The sequence below is a fragment of the Ceratotherium simum genome, chromosome 17, assembly GCF_057802395.1.
Source record: "Ceratotherium simum simum isolate JZ-2026a chromosome 17, ASM5780239v1, whole genome shotgun sequence".
Lineage (NCBI taxonomy): Eukaryota > Metazoa > Chordata > Mammalia > Perissodactyla > Rhinocerotidae > Ceratotherium > Ceratotherium simum.
In genome coordinates this window covers 42,717,255-42,738,186 of record NC_141916.1, presented here as the reverse complement: position 1 = coordinate 42,738,186, position 20,932 = coordinate 42,717,255, and the positions used below count along the sequence as shown (strand labels likewise).

At 33.7% G+C, this 20,932-nt stretch overlaps 1 protein-coding gene across 1 annotated transcript in view; it reads left to right on the top strand.

The window, feature by feature from the left end:
- PIK3C2G (phosphatidylinositol-4-phosphate 3-kinase catalytic subunit type 2 gamma) overlaps positions 1-20,932 on the top strand; it is a 380,793-nt gene that overhangs the window by 28,865 nt on the left and 330,996 nt on the right. The window contains exons 2-5 of the mRNA XM_087442698.1: positions 1,745-2,503; positions 7,380-7,462; positions 10,858-11,015; positions 15,590-15,704. Coding sequence (XP_087298824.1) covers positions 1,826-2,503; positions 7,380-7,462; positions 10,858-11,015; positions 15,590-15,704 — 1,034 coding nt within the window. The 5' untranslated portion in view covers positions 1,745-1,825. The remainder of the gene's footprint in view (positions 1-1,744; positions 2,504-7,379; positions 7,463-10,857; positions 11,016-15,589; positions 15,705-20,932) is intronic.

Here is a 20,932-nt window from a genome sequence, read left to right as displayed (position 1 = left end):
GAGTGAAGTATAATAAATCTAATTCATTTATTCCTTAGGTGATTATGAATTTTAAATAAATCTTTAGTGTAAATATAATAAAAATCTTTTGCCATTGCAAAACAGATCGATAGAGAATTGTATTTGATAGTTAACCAGTATCATAAATTATCCTTTAAAAATTTTTTTTATCTTTAGCACACACATGCATATAATTGTCAAGGGAATTAATAAAGCCATAAAAGTGACACAAATACTTTTCAATTTCATTTTCTTATAATTCAAGTACAATTTAAAAAAATTTATTAAAGCATTTGTTCAACAAATACAAATGACCAACTACTCTGAGTGAAAGTACGAGGTACTGAATGATAAGTGAGAAAGACTAACATGGACTAATGATCTAATGGGAAAGAGAAATCTTACATATGTTACATCTAGAGATGCTATCCTGAGGCAGTAAGAAACCACTGAAAAGCTATATCCAGGAAAGATACTTAGTCTCTTAAATTCATCACTATAATATAAAAAATGGATTATAGAATACAAAAATGGATTGCAGAAAAAGTAGAAACAGTTTCAGAGACAATGCAACACTCTAGGTGAGAAGATGAAGTTATAGACTAGGATTGTGGCGGTGGTAGACAGAGAGAGGAAGAAAGATTTCCTACAAAAACTGGTGGTTTATTGGATACAGAAGACTAAAGATGAGGGAAGATTCCAGATGAAACCCTGATTTCTGGTCGGAGCAACTGAGTGGATGGTTGGGCCATTTTCTGTCACAGAGAACACTGGAATAGGAGCAGGTTCTTGGGTGAATTATGATTTAAGTTTTGGACTTTCTCTTGCAGGTTAAAAAAATTCCAAGTGGAGATATTAATAGGTAATACTAAGAATGGCCTAGGTTGGAGTCATTGACATATAGATGATAATGTAAACCACAGGAAGTATGAAATAACTTACAAGGAGAGAATAATTGAGAAGAAAAGATGCTCTGACAACAGTTAAGTGGAAAATCAATAATAGGCAAAGGAGTCTTTGAGAAAGAGCAACAAAGAACTCGGAGAGTACAGGGTCATAGAGAGCCAACATAGGAAAGCAAGAAATTTTAAAATAAGAAGTATGGTGAAAGCAAATGTTACATAGAGAAAAATTAAAATAGAGACTGATAAATGTCAGTTAAATTTGCTGGCGTGAAGCTCATTGCTGAACTTAATGAAAGTTGTTCTGGAGAAGTGATGAAAGAAGTTTGCAATGGTTTAGAGAGTTTGGGGCAGAAGAAAAGGGTCTAGCCAAGCTACAAGATGATTGGTTATTGAGGGGGAAAAAAAGTTAAGACTATCTCTAGGGATAGAATAATTGCTGATCAAGAAGTGACTTTAGCTAATAAGAAAGAGACTTTAGCATGCTAGCATGCTTATAGATGATTGGACACAAAGGGAGATAACAGGCAGGTGAGTCTTCAGTAGGAAAAGGAGTCCCAAGGGGAATATTGAATTGGATTGATTCATGAAACTCCTGTTATAATTGAGGTGGACTTATGTTTCTATTACAGGAATTTCATGAATCTGTCTGAAGCCAATATTCCCCTCAGACTTAATGTTGTGAGCCCTGATGGAGTTTTGTATTACTCACAAATTATTTCATTTGCTAGGGAGAAACTTCAAAACAACTGTTTATATTTATTTACCATATTTCTTTCTTGCAAGCTCTTTTATTTCTAATTAATCAAAGAATTTTTTGTTTCCTTTTATGCTTTTTCTAGGAAAATTCCTATCCTCTTTTATAAAATCATCAAGGAGATATTTGGAGCAGAGTCAACCCTCTCAGTTACATAAAATAAAGAATGGCATATTGTTGGAAAGCAGATCTAAATCCCAGTGAATCACATGAAGAGCAGCATGAGCACCAAGAGTTTCACTCTGTAAATCAACGCCTTTTTCCTAGCCAAGTCAGTCTGGGTTTTGATCAGCTAGTAGATGAGATCAGTAATAAAATCCCACTCTATCAGAGTGAAATTGAAGAAAACACTGTTTTCATGCCCAGTGTACCAAACTGGGACTCAAAAAGGCATTCATTAGATGAAACACACCAAATATCCTTTAATGAATTCACCTCTAAAAGCTCAGAACTCCCCCGTCACGAAGATAGGAAAGCACCAATAATTGGTTTTAGGCATTCTGTGCTACCAAATCCTCAAAACATGAATAAAGAAAGCTTGTGGGGAAATCCCACAGGAAAATACCATGGTGCTGATGATTACAGACTCCATATTTTAGCTCCATCACCCACTAGTTTGGATAAAATCGATTCACAGAGAGAATTGGAAGATGAAGATCATAACTATCACATAGGATTTGAAAATAGCATTCCTCCTATATATCCATCTTTATCAACTGATTCCACGCCAAGAGAAGAGAATAAAAGGAGTAGAAATATGAACATTGTGGAACCTTCTCTGATGCTCTTTAAAGATTCTTTTCTACCCAGGACGTGGGAAAGTACATGGCCAAAGAACACAGAGGTATGTGTAATATATGTCAAGCTAAAAATACGAATCTGAAAGAATTATTCAATAATATGCTGAATTAATTTGGTAATGACGGTAACTAACCTTAAATAGAGAAATGTATTAGTATTACTTTTGGAAAAAATCATTTATTATTCACAAATTTTGTGTTCCTGAATTAATGATTTTTTCTGAAGAAAGGGAAATAAAATTTTTATATCATTTTTAAAGTTCCAGTTTCCTCAAAACTAAATAAAATAGTTATAGTATATGTATAGAGAGAATTTACATTTTATTGGATAAAAATATCATAGTTGGAGGTTTGAATGATAGCATTTTCTATTCTTATTGTGTTATTATGCACAGACAAAAACACACATACATTTCATAACATTTATATGTGTGTATATATATATATATTTTTTTTTTGGTGAGGAAGATTAGCCCTGAGCTAACATCTATTGCCACTCTTCCTCTTTTTACTGAGGAAGATTGGCCCTGAGCTAACATCTATGCCCATCTTCCTCTTTTTATATGTGGGACACCTGCCACAGCATGGCTTGATAAGCAGTGTGTAGGTCCGCGCCCGGAATCCGAACTCGCAAACCCCAGGCCACCGAAGTGGAGCATGCAAACTTAACCACTATGCCACCAGGCCGGCCCCATAACATTTATATTTTAAGTCACACTATCATGAATTAAAACTTTGTATCATTATTGGTAGGAAAAAAGTCCGTGTACTCAGAGGTTCCTAAATTATACTGTTGGCTGGCAACTTCTATTGGGATCATTCCAAGAGTAGGAAATTAAGTAATCATTGTGCAATTCATCCTAATGGTTTCATTAGTAGTTTTCCAATCATTTAGTAACCATAGAGTTTCTTGTATAATATTTGAACATTTCTCTGCTTATTCTGAGTCCAGACACAAATGAAACTGGAATTAAACAGTAAAAAGAAGAAACATTGCAGCTGTAATTTACAGAGTGAGGCAAAAGGATTCTTCATTTATTCAAAAACTATTTTTCATATTCTTAAAATTTACATGATATACTAGGCACAATGAATGCAAAGAAAAGACATGATACTTGATTTCAGGAATAACATACTGCTCAAGTAACTTGCAAACAAATAATGACAACATAGTAAAATAACAGATAGGATGATTTCATAGGAGAAGAAACTGTCTGAGGCACTTACAGAGGGGGTAGCACTCATCTGAATTAAAAGTCAATGAATTTCAGACGTTTCAATGAAACGTCTACTTCTGGTCATGACATTGTAACAAGTACTAAACTTCCCCTTACCACTGAAAACAACTGTGAAATCAGACAAAATATATGAAGCAACTGATTTCAGGCATTAAACAACAAGCAGTATAGGACTTGGGTCCTTGAGAGAAAGGAAACACCCAAGTGTTGTAGGATCAGCCTGTTTTCTGCCTGAGGGCACTTGCTTGCTGCTAGGCAGGCTGGTGGAGCCCAATTTGAGCAGCAGTACCACTAAACTGAAGAGGCAGAGCCTGCAGCTCCAGGCTGCAGAGGAAGCTGTCGTCTGCAGGGCAGAGTACTGGGGAAGGAGCAGTGCAATAGATGGGAGTCAGAAGTCTGCATGAAATATACTGCAGATTTTGGCCAAGTGATTGTGTTCACCACACACAAGTAGAAGTTATGCAGTGCAGAAGTTCTGACCAAGCTAGAAAAGACAATGAGCTGAGCACTTCAGGCATTCAACTGAGATTACACAAAGCTACGTCTTAAGAGTAAAAATCAGACAATAAAGTAAATGCTGGGGGCTGGCCTAGTGTCGTAGCGGTTAAATTCATGCACTCCGCTTTGGCGGCCCGGGGTTCTCAGGTTCGCATCCCCAGGGGCAGACTGATGCACTGCTCCTCAAGCCATGTGTGGTGGCGTCCCATATACAAAATAGAGGAAGACGGGCACAGATGTTAGCTCAGAGCCGATCTTCCTCAGCAAAAAGAAGAGGATTGGCAACAGATGTTAGCTTAGAGCCAATCTTCCTCACCAAAAAATAAATAAATAAATTAAATAAATGCTGCACCTACCAAAATAGATGTGGCTTAACCAAAAAGTAAAATCAAGGCTGACAAGACCAAAAGAATCTTAACTGCCTGCTAGAGAAAAATTGTATACTTTGTAAAAAAAGACAACATAATTCATAATGTGTCATCTACAATATCCAACATATAATCACAGATGCACAGATGTGTAAAGAAGCAGGGAATTTTGACCCACAATCAAGAAAATAACCCAGTCAATAGAAAGAGATTCTGAGATAGTCTAGATGTTGGAATTAACAGATAGGGACTTAAGGTGGTTATTAAGAGGATGCTCAAGTAGATGAAGTAAAAGATGGACACAATGAGAAGACGAATGAGGGATCTAGGGAGGAAATTCGAAACTGAAACAACAAAGACTCATGGAAATTTTAGTATTGAAAATACAATATCTGCAATGAAAAAGTTACTGTGTGTGCTTAAAAACAGATACGAGATGACGGGGGAAAAATGGTAAACTTGAAAGAAAAACGATAGAAATTACCCAAACCGAAGAAGAGAAAATAAAAAGATTATGTAAAAATGAGCAGAGACTCAGAAACTTATGAGACAAGGAGCCTAATATATGGACAATTTTGGAATGCTAGCAGAAGAGGAGAGGAAAGATAGGGAGGAAATTAATTTGAAGAAATAATGATCTGAAAATTTCTCAAACTTGGTAGAAAATATAAAATTACAGATTTAAGAAACTCAACAAATCCAAAACAGAATAAATACAAAGACAACCACATGTAGACATATTATACTCAAACATCTGAAAACCAAAGGTAATGAAAAAATCATAACAGGCAGCAGAGAGAGAAAAAAAGATTTTACACAGAGGAACAATAATCTGAATTAAAGCAAATTTCTCATCAGAAACAAAAAAAGCCAATGACCATGGGATGACATTTTTAAAGTTATATACAAAAACAAAGAACCCATACTTCTATATCTGTTGGGTATATGCTTTGAAACTTGAAATAAAGATATTAGCATGTAAACAAATGTTGAGAGAAATTAGTCAGCTAACACGCACACAAGAAATACCAAACTAAGTGCTCTGGATGCAAGGAAAATGACACCAGATGGAATCTAGAAAGAAATGAAGAGCAATACAAATGGTAAATATATTGGTAAAAGTGAAAAACTACTTTTATCTTAATTTTTTTGAAAGACAGCTGACTGTTTAAAGCAAAAAGATAGCATTTTATTGTGAGAGTTATTGTATATAGAGATAAAAAATATGTGACAACAATAGCATAAAGAACGGAAGGGGTAAATGTTATTTGCTATTGTAAATTCTTACATTTTAAATGCAGTGGTACAGTATTAACTCTAAGTAAACTGTGATATGTTAAGGATGCATATTGTAATTCCTAAGCCAGTACAACCACTAAAAAAATAATACAAAGAAGAAAAACTAAACATCCAACAGAGGAATTAAGTGAAATGGGAAAAAAATCAAATAAACTGAAAAAGGCAGGGAAGGACAAATAAAAGAACGAAATAAAGTAGAAGAAACAAATAGAAACAAATACGATATGGCAGTCTTAAGTCCAATAATATCCATAAATACACTAAATATAAATACATTAAATATTTCAAATAAAAAGGAGAAATTAACATACTAGAAAGAAAAGAAAGACTTAAGTAAAAGTTGAAAGTAAAAAAATAAAAGATTTAACATTCAACCAGCAAAAGAAAGCTGGTGTGGTTATTAATATCAGAAAAAGTACAGTTCAAGGCAGGGTATTATTAGAAAAAGAAAAGAGTCATTTCATAATGATCTAGGGGTGATCAGAATGACATAAAAAATTTAAATGTATATGTACCTAATAACCGTTTCAAAATACATAAAGCAAAAATGATTTCTTTTAAAGTTAATCATACAATCACCTTCTGACTGAGCCATTTATGGATTTATTCACAAGAAATGAAACACATCTCCATATAAATACTTGTATATGAAAATTAATAGTTTTCTTACAATATCCAAAAACTAAACAACCCAAATGTGCCTCAACAGGTAGATCGATAAACAAATTGTGGAATATTCATGCAATAGAATACTATTAATCAGCAATAAAAAAATGATAAACTATTGATATGTGTGATAACATACATAAATTTAAAAATATGTATCATTCAAGTGAAAGAAGCCAAAAAAAAAAAAAACAACACTTGTACAGACATACCTCAGATATATTGCGGGTTTGGTTCCAGACCACTGCAAGAAAAGCCAAAATTTGAGTCACACAAGTTTTTTGGTTTCCCACTGCCTATAAAAGTTATGTTTACATTATACTGTAATCTATTTAGTGTGCAATAGCATTATGCAAAAAAAACAATGTATATAGCTTAATTAAAAAATACTTTATTGCTAAATAATGCTAACCATCATCTGAGCCTTCAGCGAGTTGAAATCTTTTTGCTGGTGGAGGGTCTTGTAAAAAATGTGATTTCTGTGAAGCACAATAAAGTGAAGTGCAATAAAATCGAGGTATGCCTGTAACCCTAATCTACGGTGATAGAAATCTAAATGACAGTAGTCACCAAATAGATGTACAGGTTGACAGAGGGAGATGTAGCGGAACTTTCTAAACTGATGAAAATGTTCTATATTTTGAATGGGGTATTAATATCACAGTTGTATACGTTCTTCAAAACAAATTGTATATTTAAGATTTATGCATTTTTCTATGTATTACTTCATTAAAAAATCTAAAAAAATAAAAATAAAAATGGAATGAATCTTTAAAACAAGATAAATTGTAGAATTTTATTAATGTTTTCTCCACACCAAACTATATTAATTTGACGGTTTTTATTTTAAGGTGATAGGTTGCTCCATTCAACTAGTTGAAGTCCCGCAAGGCAGTAATTTGAATCTGGCCTCCTTTTGCGACAAAGTAAAAAAGTGAGTAGCGCTATTTGTTTATTTTAACATCATTGAACTGATTAATTTTGCGTATACCATGTGAAAGTTCTGTAATTTTTTAACATAGTGAAAAGTATAAATTTATGAAAAATGAGTTCTCGTATTGTTTTTCTTGTTTACAGTCAAATGCATTTTTTTCTCTTGAAAATTTGGTTAAAGTTGAATGTTTCACAATTTCAGCCCTGCCCTTGCTATTTGTTGATAGTGTAGTTTGCAGTGAATTAATTTCTCATTTAGTGACATAAGTGACTGACTCCTCTGGCTGTGTCCCGAATTGGCACATATTTATCCTTCCTACTGGCGATATACTACTATGATGAGAGTGCCGTGAATGGGCTGCCAGAATATTGAACAAATGCAGGGATGTTTGTCCATTGAAAAACAAATTGGATCACTAGGAGATACTACAGAAAACAGCACTAATTCCCTTTTTGCTAATTTAAAAATGAACTTATAAAAGTAGATGTCTTTTTATTAAAGACCAATTTCTCATTAGCAATTAAAATTTACATAATGCCATCTCTTTTATTGCTAAGGTTCCTGAACGTTTTGAAAAACTAATGCTTTACATTTTAGTTCTCTTGATTTTTATCCATTTATGGCTATTTTAAATATAATAAATATACATATAAATAAACTTTAGCTTATTTATCAGCCATAGCAGCTTCCTACTAAATGATCATTTGGGATTAAAGATTTGAATCATTTATTTAATCATTAATTTAAAAGCTATTTGAATGCCTAAAAACTAGTCCATGTGTGAAAGATATCCAAATGTAGAACAAGCAAGCAAATAAAAAAGCAAAGTCCCTGCCCTAAAAAACTTGTAACCATATTGGAAGAAGTGAAAGGCACACATACAAATACACAAAACAAAGCATCTCAAACCCATGAAAATATTCAATCCTTAATTAATTTCTTGCTCTAGTTCACAGAAGAAAATTTGAAATGGCACTTTGGATTCCTAAATTGGGATCTTTAAAGATATCAATATTGATTCTTTTAGGAATAAGGTACTCACTGTAACAAAGTGACAATCGTTGCCAGGAATTTGACATTTTAAATCTAAGATGTGGTAATTTCTACCCTCTAAGCATGAGAAATAGCTCTCTTAATATCACAAGATATAACCTGACATATCGCCATTGGCAAAACACTTATTAGTTCCTCCTATCACTTCTTTTTTTTTAAACACAACTTAATATTCTTAGATGAAATCTTCTTGTGGATGCAATAGTGACATGAAAATATTTTATCAGTCACTCGTGGTCCATTTTCTAAACTCTTAAATGAAATTTTTCTCAATAGTTTCTTTCAAAGTAACCATGAGAACTAAAACAGACAACCAAACAATAAAGAACTTTAGAGCAGTGAAGGGAAGATATAGGTTATATTCATACACACTTTTCTTGGTTTTCAATAATTTTTACTAACAAATACTCATGTATAAAATGATTAAGTTTATATATGCATAATTATTTTGTACACACACTATTCAATCAACACCAAATATTTTTGAGGACCTACTATGTGCTAGGCACTGTCCAAGGCTCTTAATTCAAAAGAAGACCAAATTGAATTTGAAAGACAAGTTTCATAATAGGGTCTCCAAAATTTTCGAAAAGCCATAATAGAAGGGAATTGTATATCCAATTTCATCTGTTTTTCTAATATCTAACTAACCGTACCCAAATATGTTATTAACATTACTGTTATACACCCTTTAAAGATGCTCTCTAATTTGTCAGATTTGGTTTCTTGTTGTGACACACTTTTAAGCCACATGTTTCGAGAAATATGTCTTATTTTTGTAAAAAATACAATAAAATGCCACAGCATGTGAAAAAAGTTTTTGGCTCACGTTAGATGCTTAGTGAAGCTTTAGGAGAGAATGGGTCATGAATTTGCATTTTAAATTTAATTCCGGAAAATAGTAGAAGCTTAAATCATGTGTGCGTTGAGTAGTTTCCTATCATGTGGTGAATGCTAAATCACAAAGCTCCTCAATCCAGAACTGGAATCTAGACCTTTGTTGTAGGGTATAACAAGGGAGAGTGGCCCATATCTTTATCCTGAGTAGTGGTTCCAGTTCTGGAGCAGTGGCAGTAACAGCTTACTTGGGAAACTGTTAGGAGGGAAAATGTGGGGGATTCTCCACAGATCTACTAAATCAGAAACTATAGGGATGGAACTCAGAAAACAAAGGTGATTCTGATGCATGCCAGACCCATTGGGTTAATACGTACTTTTCCACTTGTCAGGCCCCTCAGGGAAGGGATAGTTCTGTGGAACTTAAGGGCATAGAGATCGAGCTACTTCAGTGGGCCTGGCACTACTTTAATGCTGCACAAATAGTTAGAATGAATGCCAAGGAGGGAATGTATATTGATACATTACATAGAATGTATGATGTACATTCTATACATAGAATGCATAACTTTCCATTTAGGAAGAGCACTACAAAGTTTAGATGTCTACATAATTAACAAAAAACAGAAGATTTCATATTCATCATTAAAAGAATTTTGAATATCTAGTTGCAAAAAATGTTATGTATATTCTATATGTGGGCATAAAACATGGATCTACAGTGATTCAGCTATAATAATATATAATGATAATTATGATATATTACATGGGTATATTACTTTACACTCTACAAAAGTCTTTTACGTGCTTTTTCTCTTTTAATCCTCACAATAAAACTTTGAAGCAGATATAAATATTCTCTTTTGTGCAAACAAAAGAACTGGCCAAATACCTTGCCTCTAACCATACAAGTACTAAATTGGAAGAGCCGGGATTCAAACTTGAGGCCTCTGGCTCCAAGGATGGATTATTTTGCAATTCTCTGACTCCTCTGAGAAATAAGTGATTGTTTAGAATGTACAAATGACTTCTGAGCTCAATTATTGATGTAAAATCCAAAAATTTAAAGAATATGGACAGCCAAAAATGGTATTTACCAATCTGACAAAAACAAGAGAATTTATTTACCAAAATACTTAAATCAAGATGAATGACTTCCACCTTGAGAAAGTTAGGCATGAGTGAAAAACAAGGGGAGGAGTTCAGGCTTCACAGGCAGTGTCAGTGAAGCAAGTAATCATTGTTCAGAGTGAATTTTCATGTTTTATGAATGGCCATGTATTCTTAATTGCTTCAAATGAGGTAGTCCTGGGAAAGCTTAAAGAACAGTCTTTTACAGTTGTTTTTGGTATAATTGTAATCTTTACCCATCCGGCCTAGCTAATAGCACTGTACCATAAATTGACTGCTGATTGTTTTCACATTTTAAATCTGCTACAGCAAAACCCTTCATGAAGATTCTTATAATCTTGTCCTAAGCAGTTTTTTTCACGTATATTTTTCAGAATAAGAGAAACATATCATGCAGCTGACATTAATTCCAATTCTGGGAAGATCTGGAGCACTACTACAGCATTTCCGTATCAGCTCTTTTCTAGTACCAAGTTTAACATAAATATTTTTACTGATAACTCAACACAAGTACTTCATTTTATGCCATATGGTAAGCAACTCCGTGAATAAGTATAAAAATCTACATAAAGCTGGTATAGGTTGCATAGCCTTGAGTCCACAGACTGAAATCATTAAAAGAAGCATTATTAGCTAGTATTTTGCCCTGAAGTGAAGTAAGAGGAAAACAGCTGGAAACCTTTTGTTAACATTTGTTGAGCTATTGTTTTTAAGAACCTCCTTCACATAGCTCCCCCCAGGGCACGTTCTTTTCCTGCTATGAAATACTTAATAGCAAGTATAGCAAGTTTTAAGTATATTAAAAGCACTAAATTTCCAAAAGATTCTAAAGAGCTATATGTAAGTGAAAATAGTTGTTCCTATCCATTAGAAACAACTATTTTTTCCTTAAAATGTAAATAAATTGTGAAGTAAGAATAGGCATTGATACATGGTCTCTATTCCCACAGTAAGAACTATAGTAGCCCTGTGCAGCCCAACATAATTAGCAGATCTATTGAATCAGAGTCTCTGGAGATGGACCCCAGGAATCTGTATTTTATCAAGCTCACCAGATGATTCTTTGTTTTGGAATCTCTTTAAAGTTGTTTAATATTTTATTTCACTGTTATAGTCAACTATTTTGCAAAATAACATTAGTTCTTTAAACAACATTTAGTTGCTACTAAATGAGTTTCTACATATCAACTGTTGTTTCTTGACAAATAGTGATCCAATAAATATTTTCTTTCATTGATTATTATTATTTTGCTTTTTTCTTTCTTACTCTGGTCAAGGCTCTGAGTTAGTACAGATGACTACAAACATAATAGTGTTATGTTGAAATATTAGTTAGGACCATCTGATTTGAAACTAACAGAGACCAACTTCTGCCAGCTTAAGCAGAAGAAAACATTTTTAAAGAATATAAGGATTTTTTACAGAAATTAAGAGCAGGAATTCAGCAAAGACTGGGGAATGTACTAAAGCACCAATGAATGAGCGGTCCAAAATTCCTGTATGCCTCTCACCTCAGCTCCTCTCTACATAATTGTTTCATGTTTCTCTTGCTTTCTGCTGACTCATTTCCCTTGCTTTTCCAGAACATATGGAAAACCAAGCTCCCAAGCTTAAATGCTATTGGCCAGCTACCTAAAGAAAGTACAATCTCTCTATTGGATCCAATTCCAAATTTCTAAAAGTAAGGTTCTGATTGCACAGCCAAGATCAATGACGGTGCACGTTGATCCAATCAGAATGGCCGAGGGTCTGGGTCATGTTGGCTTCAGTTGCTGGAGAACAGGAAATAACTGTGAACTAGGAAGACCACTTTTGTTCTTTCAATTTACAATATTTAATTTTCAACTTCTTTCTCCCTGTCTCCCTCCCTCTCTTTCTCTCTCTCTCTTTCTCTCTCTCTCGAGATGTTCCTTTGTTGAATTTGGCAAGCCAGAGGCCATTTTTTACTTTTATGAGAAGTTTTGCTAAAATGATTAGGTCATTGTGTTTAGTGTTAGAGACATATAGTGGTAAAGAGGATGTCTGTGCCCTCAAAGATGTTAAAAATGGTTATAAGAAGAAGGAAGAGGAGGAAGAGGAGGGGTGAAGTAGAGGTGAGAAAGGAAGAAGGAGGGGGGAGAAAAGACACATTCATGAAAACATATGGAGTAGTATGCCACTGTTGGGGAGAAAACTTTTCCTCTACCTATTTAAATTTGAAGGGAAAAAAAGGGGTTAAGACTTGACTGAAGATAGACAGATGAACAGGAGAAAAGACAGGATTTATTTACACATGCATGCCGGGATTACTCAGTAATGAGCAACCTGCTGAATACCCAGAGGTAAAAGTTTATATACCAACTTAATGTAAAATTGTGGGGGTGGGGGGCATTTAGAGCTTCAACAGGAAAGAATAGAGGGTTACATTGGTTTGTTTTTTGTTTGTTTGTTTTGCTAATGGATGGGCAGTCTGTCACCTTCCTGGAATTTGCTGAAGGAAGTTAATGATAGCTGTGTTTTAGGGATTCTCTGCTTTAGTCAGATAAGGGAAGTTCAGATAAGATTTCAAATGTTAACACTTTACTAAAATAATTTTTATGCCGAAACTATGATCGATTCACCACTTTATATTAGTGTTTTAATAAAATACAGATGTGTTCTAAAGAACAAAAGTCTGAAAGTATATCAAGAATGACTTTGGTAAAAGATAGAAGCTGTTGCTAGAACTTATGGGAAAATGAAATCTAGATAAGTATAGAGGAGGTGTAGGTAAAGTAAAGGTGAGGGGTTCTCATCCAAAGAGAACTCTGTTTCCCCGAGAATGAGGAAATGGAATCCTTGTAGAGGAGCAGATGTTTTGAACAAAGAATTCTCTGTTCCCTAATCCTCAACTATCACTTCAGTGAAGATGATTCCCATGTCCTCATTTCCAACTCAATTTGCTCTAGAGCCAGTGTCTTTGCTTTCACCTACCTTCTAGATTTAGATGACGCATGGTTGGAACTGTATTAGAAGGCCATCTGTGACCTGCAAAGTGTTGGAAGTAGAAGTCACTTTGCAAAGATTAAAGAGTAATTGAGAACTGTTTGCAGAAGTTATCTACTCTTTGAAGAAGTTTGACAGTAATGGGAAACTAAAGGAAAAGGATACTATCTTAAGGGAATGGAATGGATGAGTGGAGATTTTATTGAAAGATTAAATAGAACCAGAACATTTTTAAGAAAAGACAAAAGCATCTTTAGAGCAGAGGACATTGAATATATAAAAGAGAGAGGCTTTAATTGATAGAACTGGAACCCAGTCTAGGAAGTTTCATAGTTGAAGTTTTCACAGTTGAAGTTTATATTGAGATATAAGCAGTGGTACTTATATCTAAAAGAGGTGTAAAGGGATAGAAGAGGATGTGTAAAAAACTAGATTTAAGGTGTAGAGTAGTATAATTAAAGAATCTCAAATGGGCCTTGGCCTTTTCAATATGTAGGCAATATGGTCAACAGATTGAGAAGGATTACATGGAGTGAGAGACTACAAGAAATTGAGAAAATAATTATATTAGCTGCCCAAATGAGGGTACATGTATAAAATCTACTTAAAAGAAACCATAGCACTTGGCTTACAGTATGGATGAGAAGCTTAACTCACATATGCTTAATAGTTGGCTTCAAGGAGAAAGACAAAAAATGGGACAGTCAAATTAATTAAAGTGAACTGGTGTCTTTGGAGATATTTTCTTGCTATCATATACAGGCAATGCTCTCCTCTCTTCATCAAAGCCCTTATAGTCACGATTTTGCCTGTGGCCATATTTTCTTCTAGCTTCAATTCGTACTATTTCTGTCAATACTTCCAAGCAGCAGTATATTTAAGATACTCTCTCCCATGTCAAACCACTTCCACAATTTCTAATTCCCTGATGATCTTTATCATTTGTTTCTCCAACCATTTCTTTGATAACATCTTGATCTACCATAAAACTTACATTTTTAAATCCAGCATTATACTCTTCCTTTTTTGCATTGTGGCAGGTCCAGCAATATCACTTACTACTTTTTGTTAGTTTGTGTCAAAAACCTTTCCCTTTAGACAAAAAGGTGTGGCAGTAAAAGAAGCCACAGCAAAGTAAACACATCATTACAAACAAAACACAACTCAGAAGAATGCAATTAAGCGTTTGCAGTATGCTGTTCAAATTCTCACTGGCTAAGGGTCATCAGGACAGTCTGTTGCTCTTGCTTTCATTAACTGAGACCATAAATCACATTCAAAGCATGGAGATAGCTATATATATATATATATATTATTAAATTAAATATTACTTATATTTAATTTAAATGTTTGACATATTAAATATATATTAATTTATGTATGCATAATTTTCAACTATTATCATTTATGATAATAAACAAACCCCACTATTATCATTTATAATTAGGAAAATATTTCATAGACAAATATTACTGTAACAAGTCAGTATGGTGCTGGCCACTATTAAATGGCATATGCATGTAAGAGCTTAAGGGGTAGATTAGGGAATGTGAATATGAGAAGATAAAGGACTTTATCCTAGAGTATGCTTACACTTTGAGTCTCAGAGAAGGTGGAGAAGGAAAGCACATGTTTATTAAGGTTATTAGAATGCTGTCGAAGACAGAACCTTAGATGGTCCTACATGGGAGAGGAAGAACGATCAGCCCTGGAGATTTAGAACCCTTAAGAGCATAGGCTTTGGAATCTGACAGATTTAGGTGAGACTCCTGGCTTGCCAATTATCACTCACCGTGTAATCTCTTTGGCATCTCTCAAGTCCCTAAGAGTAACCACAGTAAAATATTTTTATGCAGAGCTACAATGTACCACAGGTTTTAACATGAGGAATAAAATACATAGCTCTGTTATGTAATATGAAGACAGACTGATCAAAGAAAATGTGAACAATATTTTTCAAAAATATCTACAAATTTAACAGGACTAATAAATGAAATGTATCTCATTTTAATTCCCTTTGATGGAGCTAGACACTTACAATGATTCATAATGTGTGTATCATTTTGTTGTGCTCAAGAACTTTTTCCCAGCCAATATATGATAAGCTCTTATTAATTTTTTATTATTCACCTTTGTTTTTAGCTAATTATCTTGTCAAAGACCTAATTGCAGAAGCTCTACATTTTTGTACAAATGACCAGTTATCCCCCAAAGATCATCTTCTAAGTATATGTGGTTATGAAGAATTTTTACAGAAGTAAGTATCTTTTTGAGGTAAATTTTGGTCATTGTTATAACCTGTTAAGCTGTACTTCTTTTTTTTTCTCTTAAACAGATTTTGCACAAACACTATACTCTTATAACCAGAATAATTAAATCAATTTTACCCCCTTTACAGTGAATTTGAAATTTTATAAGTCATATTGTCAGTCTTATTCTTGGTTTGATGTTATATTTTGTGTATATATGGCACATCTATTTAAGTGACCTGTGACTAGGATGACCAACCATCTCAGTCTACCCAGGACTGCGAGGCTTCTCAGGACATGGGACTTTCAGTTTTGAAACCAAGAAAATCCTGGGCAAACCAAGTCACTTTACCCATAATAAAGTTTATTAGGACTAATCACAATTTAAAAAATAAATTCTTCTGTAATAAGTAATATCTTGATTTGGAATAATATTAGCATGTTTATTAAATACTGATTTTTAAAAATCACAGAGGGTTTGAGTATGAACATTATAACATTTTCATAAAAGAGTAAGTTTTAAAACACCTTTAATTCTGTATTCAGGCAGCTTTTAAAACAACTAGAAAAGTCTGTTGTCACGTATGTCAGCTGCAACTACTTATTTGATAGAAAACTCACCTTCTCTTAGCGTACCACAATAACTATTGTCCTGAAATGCCTTAAAGACCAACCTTGAAAATATAACACAACTTTGGGAAAGGAAATATTTCTCTGCTGATATTGCATAGTTAGTCTAAATAGTAAGGTAATAAAGACTAAAATGTTCAATAAAGTAGATTGCCATTTAGATTTCCCCTTTGTGTTTCTACAAATATCTAAAGATTGACAAGTCTCATGGAAGTAAAAATGTATTTCTTTTGAGATACTCATTGTCACTGTCATTAATATTCCACCATGAATGTGCTTGAAAATATCTTGGTAATCTGGTGAATTTAACGATATTATCAGCAAATCCATTCTTTTATTGTGCAATGTTAAATATGAGTGACTTTTAAGAGTAATTATTTCCCTTTTTGTGTTCCCAATTATAAAAAAATAATAATAAATGTTATATGAAATCACAGATGTTTTGTTGCACTAAGCTCACAGATATTCCTCTTTTTCCTTGTCTATTGGAACCTATTAACGCACTCAATGACTAGGCTGCTACTTTTTTAACATATGGTTTTGACAGTATATCCAAAGAGCAAGGAGAAATACTTGAGTAAAGTAATCTTATACTGAATACTCATTAAAGTTTATCTTCTGAATGTGCAAGTCTCCAAAGGTACATCTGAACTTTGGCTGATGTCAAACATGAGATGCAAAGAACAAGAAATATTATCAAATATATTTATTTAGTATTATCAGTAGGAAATATCATCCTGAAAGCGCAACTGTTGAAGAGATAGAAATTTGGAAAAGTATAATGTGGAGAAAATTTATAAGGGACCTTGACTTAATTACTGTCTCAAATGGCTGTCATCTATAATTAGATAGCTCAATTATTGACTGCTAAAAATGTTGTGTATATCATTTTACTCTTTTTTCTTGTTAATATAAACATAATAGATTTCTAAAATATTTTCATAGTCATTTATTTCTATTAAAAATTCATTTACCTGGGTTTATTAAGAGAGGAAATTTGCAAGTATTAGTATAGTTAATTATAGTCATTTATTACCTAATGGAAATTGAAGGATATGTGCATATCATGAATTTCCTTACTATTTAAGATTAACAGCCTACTTGTATTGATACGATTTATTTTAATAAGCAGAATATTCATTACTGTTCTTTCTAACTAATATGTAAATCATTGAGGTTTTTTTTTTAGTTTACTCCTGTGTAATTTGTCTAAAAACTATGTCCTTAAATACTTGAAAATCTGTTCATAAAGTTTTTCTATAGAGGGAACACAGGTAACATGTAATAAGTTAATAATGCAGTAAATAATAATTTGGACTTTAACAGTTATAGTACTGTATACTTCATCTAGAGTATATGACTAGCTTTGATTGCAATGATACTAATAATAATAGCCATTTATGAAGTGCAGATTATTCGGTTACCTCAAATTGGGTAAACATCTAAGTCTTATAACATATCAGTGTGATAGATACTGTAATAACCCTTGTTTTACAGATGACAAGTCTGAGTCTTTGTTCAAGGTCACACAACTAGAAAGCTGGTAGGGTGAAGCCTCAATTCAAACCCTGGGTTTGGCTGCCTACATAGCCCTGGCTCTTAACTACAAAACAATCCTGCAGAAGGTCTTGAGGGAGATACAAGATAGCAAATGGTTCTTCATGCTGGAGCACAGGATGGAAAATATATGTGGTGTTGTGGGTGTCTGCAGGGATAGGGGTGCAGGGATTGTAACAGCCTAATTCAACTCATTGAGAATCACACTTGTCCAAAGAATTTGGTTAATCACTGAGAATGCAAAGATGAATTATATATAATCCTTGCCCTCTTCTTTGCCTAAGAATTCATAAACCCATGTAATCAGTTATTATAATGCCCTATTGTGAGGGCAGTATTTGTATTATTATATACTAACTGCTTGTGGATCACAGAGGAGAGAGATTAATGGCAGGAAAATGGAAATGACGTAAAGAAAAGTCAATGATCAACTTGCATTTAAAGGATAAATACGGAGGAAAGAAATCAGTACATGTGATAAAATGTTAATAGCCTTAAAATATATAAAATGCTCTCAAATTTTGTTTTTTAAAAATAATCATCAAGAAAAAACAGGCTAAGAATCTGAATAGCAATTCAATGTACAAGACATTTAAAGAGATTAACCTAACTAAGAACAAACATGTAATGAAAACAATGAGATGCCCTTTTTACCTAGCAAATTGTTAAAATACTTATGATGAAATTCAGTGGGAAAATGGACAACATCCAAACAGCTGCTGGGAATATACATTGATATAGCACTTGCTGAAGAGAATTTTGTCAAAAATGTGTCAAGTCTATAGAAACGTGTCAAAAACAAATCATCTGTGTTTCAGCAATTCTGCTTCTACAAATATTTCTAAGGAAACAATCATAATTATACAAAAAGACTTAGATATAAAGTATATTCACCATAGCATGATTTCTAATACTAACGGAAAAAACTGGGGAGAAAACTAAATCTCCAACAGTACTCCAAAATAATGGTACAATAAGTCATGAACATAATTTTATTATAATATGGCCTAGAATTTATAAATTGTTAAAAATACAGCATAATGTGTCTTGATATAAAAACACCTATCATAGTTTTTAAGAGTGAAAAGATATGTTTTCAAACCACATTTTAATATACTAATTTTTGTTAAAATATATGTATTTCTATTTGGAAAATAAAATGAAATCCTATAGACTAAAACGTTAGAATAGTTACACCTTGAAAAAGAACTACAATACAGATATTTATTCATGTCTTTTTTTTAATTTACAAAACTTCTATGATAAACCTGCCTTTTTTGCTATCAGGAGATTAAGTTGATAAATTATTTCTTTTGGGAAAGAAGCATTTAAATGACAGTATGAATAATGATATATGCTTAAAAAGAGTTAGAAAGTAGAGTTAGGAGACCATTACTGAACGTATGAAAGATTGACAGAGCTTGACCTAAAGTAGTGGCAGTAGGGCAAACAAGAAGTATTAAACCCTCAGACTATTAAAATAGCAGAATTAATGGAACTTGGTGATCAAATACGTGAGACTGCATGGGAGAGAGAAGTAGATGAGGATGACCAGGTTCATCCTGAGTTCAATGATACAGATCTCAGAGATACTGAAGTTTCCAGGGTGCAAAATAATCAAGTTTGAGACATGTTGAGTACGTGAGTGCCGAGGAGCACAAGATATTGAGAAAGAAGATTAGGTTTTAGGAAAACTGGTCTGGATTAGGGAATCATTGGCTCTAAGAGAAAATGGAAGTCTTTGAAACAGATAGGATCACATAGGGAAAGTGACCAAAGAAAGTATGCTGAAAACATCAATATTTAAAAGATGGAAGGAGGAAGAGGAACAGAAAAAGGAAATTGAGAAAAAGCAATTTAAGTTGTAGGATACCTTGGAAAATGTGTCTTTCACAAGAAGGAAGGAGAAAGCTTCAAATACCAAGTAAATATACCATCAAATGGTGGCAATAACTATTAGGTGAAGATTGAAAATCACCATTAAGTTTGGCAATTAGGAAATTGGCTGATGACCCAAATAAGAGTGATTTTAGTAAACTGGAGGAGAAAAAAGCAAGATTGCAATGAGCTAAGGACAAAGTTAAATGATACATAGGAACACATATGCACACTACTCTCTCAGAAGTAATGTGTGGTGGTAAAAGCCAGGAGAAAGATGGGTTTTAGATGGTTGGGAGAATTGGTCTGGAGATTTGAGGAATGTGGATAAGAGAGACTTGAAAATACTTATAAGGTGAGGAGAAAGAGCTAATGGAGAAGGAAGGACTGAAGGCACAGACCAGATCAATGGTGTGTCAAATTCCATGATCTGAGGAGATAGGATGGGAGCAAGAAGGCACATGGAGAGGTTAGTAGTGCTCTGAAGAAAGAATTTCCCTTCCCAATGAGAAAGATTGGCAGGAGTTAAAATGAATATGACAGAAAAAATGTTTTAATAACCAGAAAGATAACTATGCTTTTGGAAAACTGGAGCTCTGATAAAAGCATGGATGCTCAAGGAAGTGGCATTAAGATGCTTAAGGAAGTGGCATGAAGATGTTACATACATAAAAACTGCAACAACAAAATCTACTTCATTTATTACAAGCCTCTTAGGGGGCCGGCCCCATGGTCTAGTGGTTAAGTTCAGTGCGCTCTGCTTCAGCAGCCCGAGTTCAGTTCCTGGGCGCGGACCTACATCATTCATCAGCAGCCATGCTGTGGTGGTGACCCACATACAAAAAGAGAAAGATTGGCACAGATGTTAGCTCACGGCAAGCCTTCCTCAGCAAAAACACACAAGAACAACAACAACAAAAGCCTCTTATGGGCTAGAATTTTCAGATGTAGTACCATCCATTCTCACAAAAGAAAAGCAAGATTATCCTCATTTAACAGATAGGAAAATTGAGACTGAGAGAAATTACATGCCTTCCTAAAGATCACAAAATTTGGAAGCAGCAAAGTCAGGATAGTACAGGTTTATCTGGCTTGGAAGCCCATACAGTCTTTCCAGTCTATAACAAATCCTCCTTCATGATGGGGGGCCACTTGAAAACAAAAATTACAG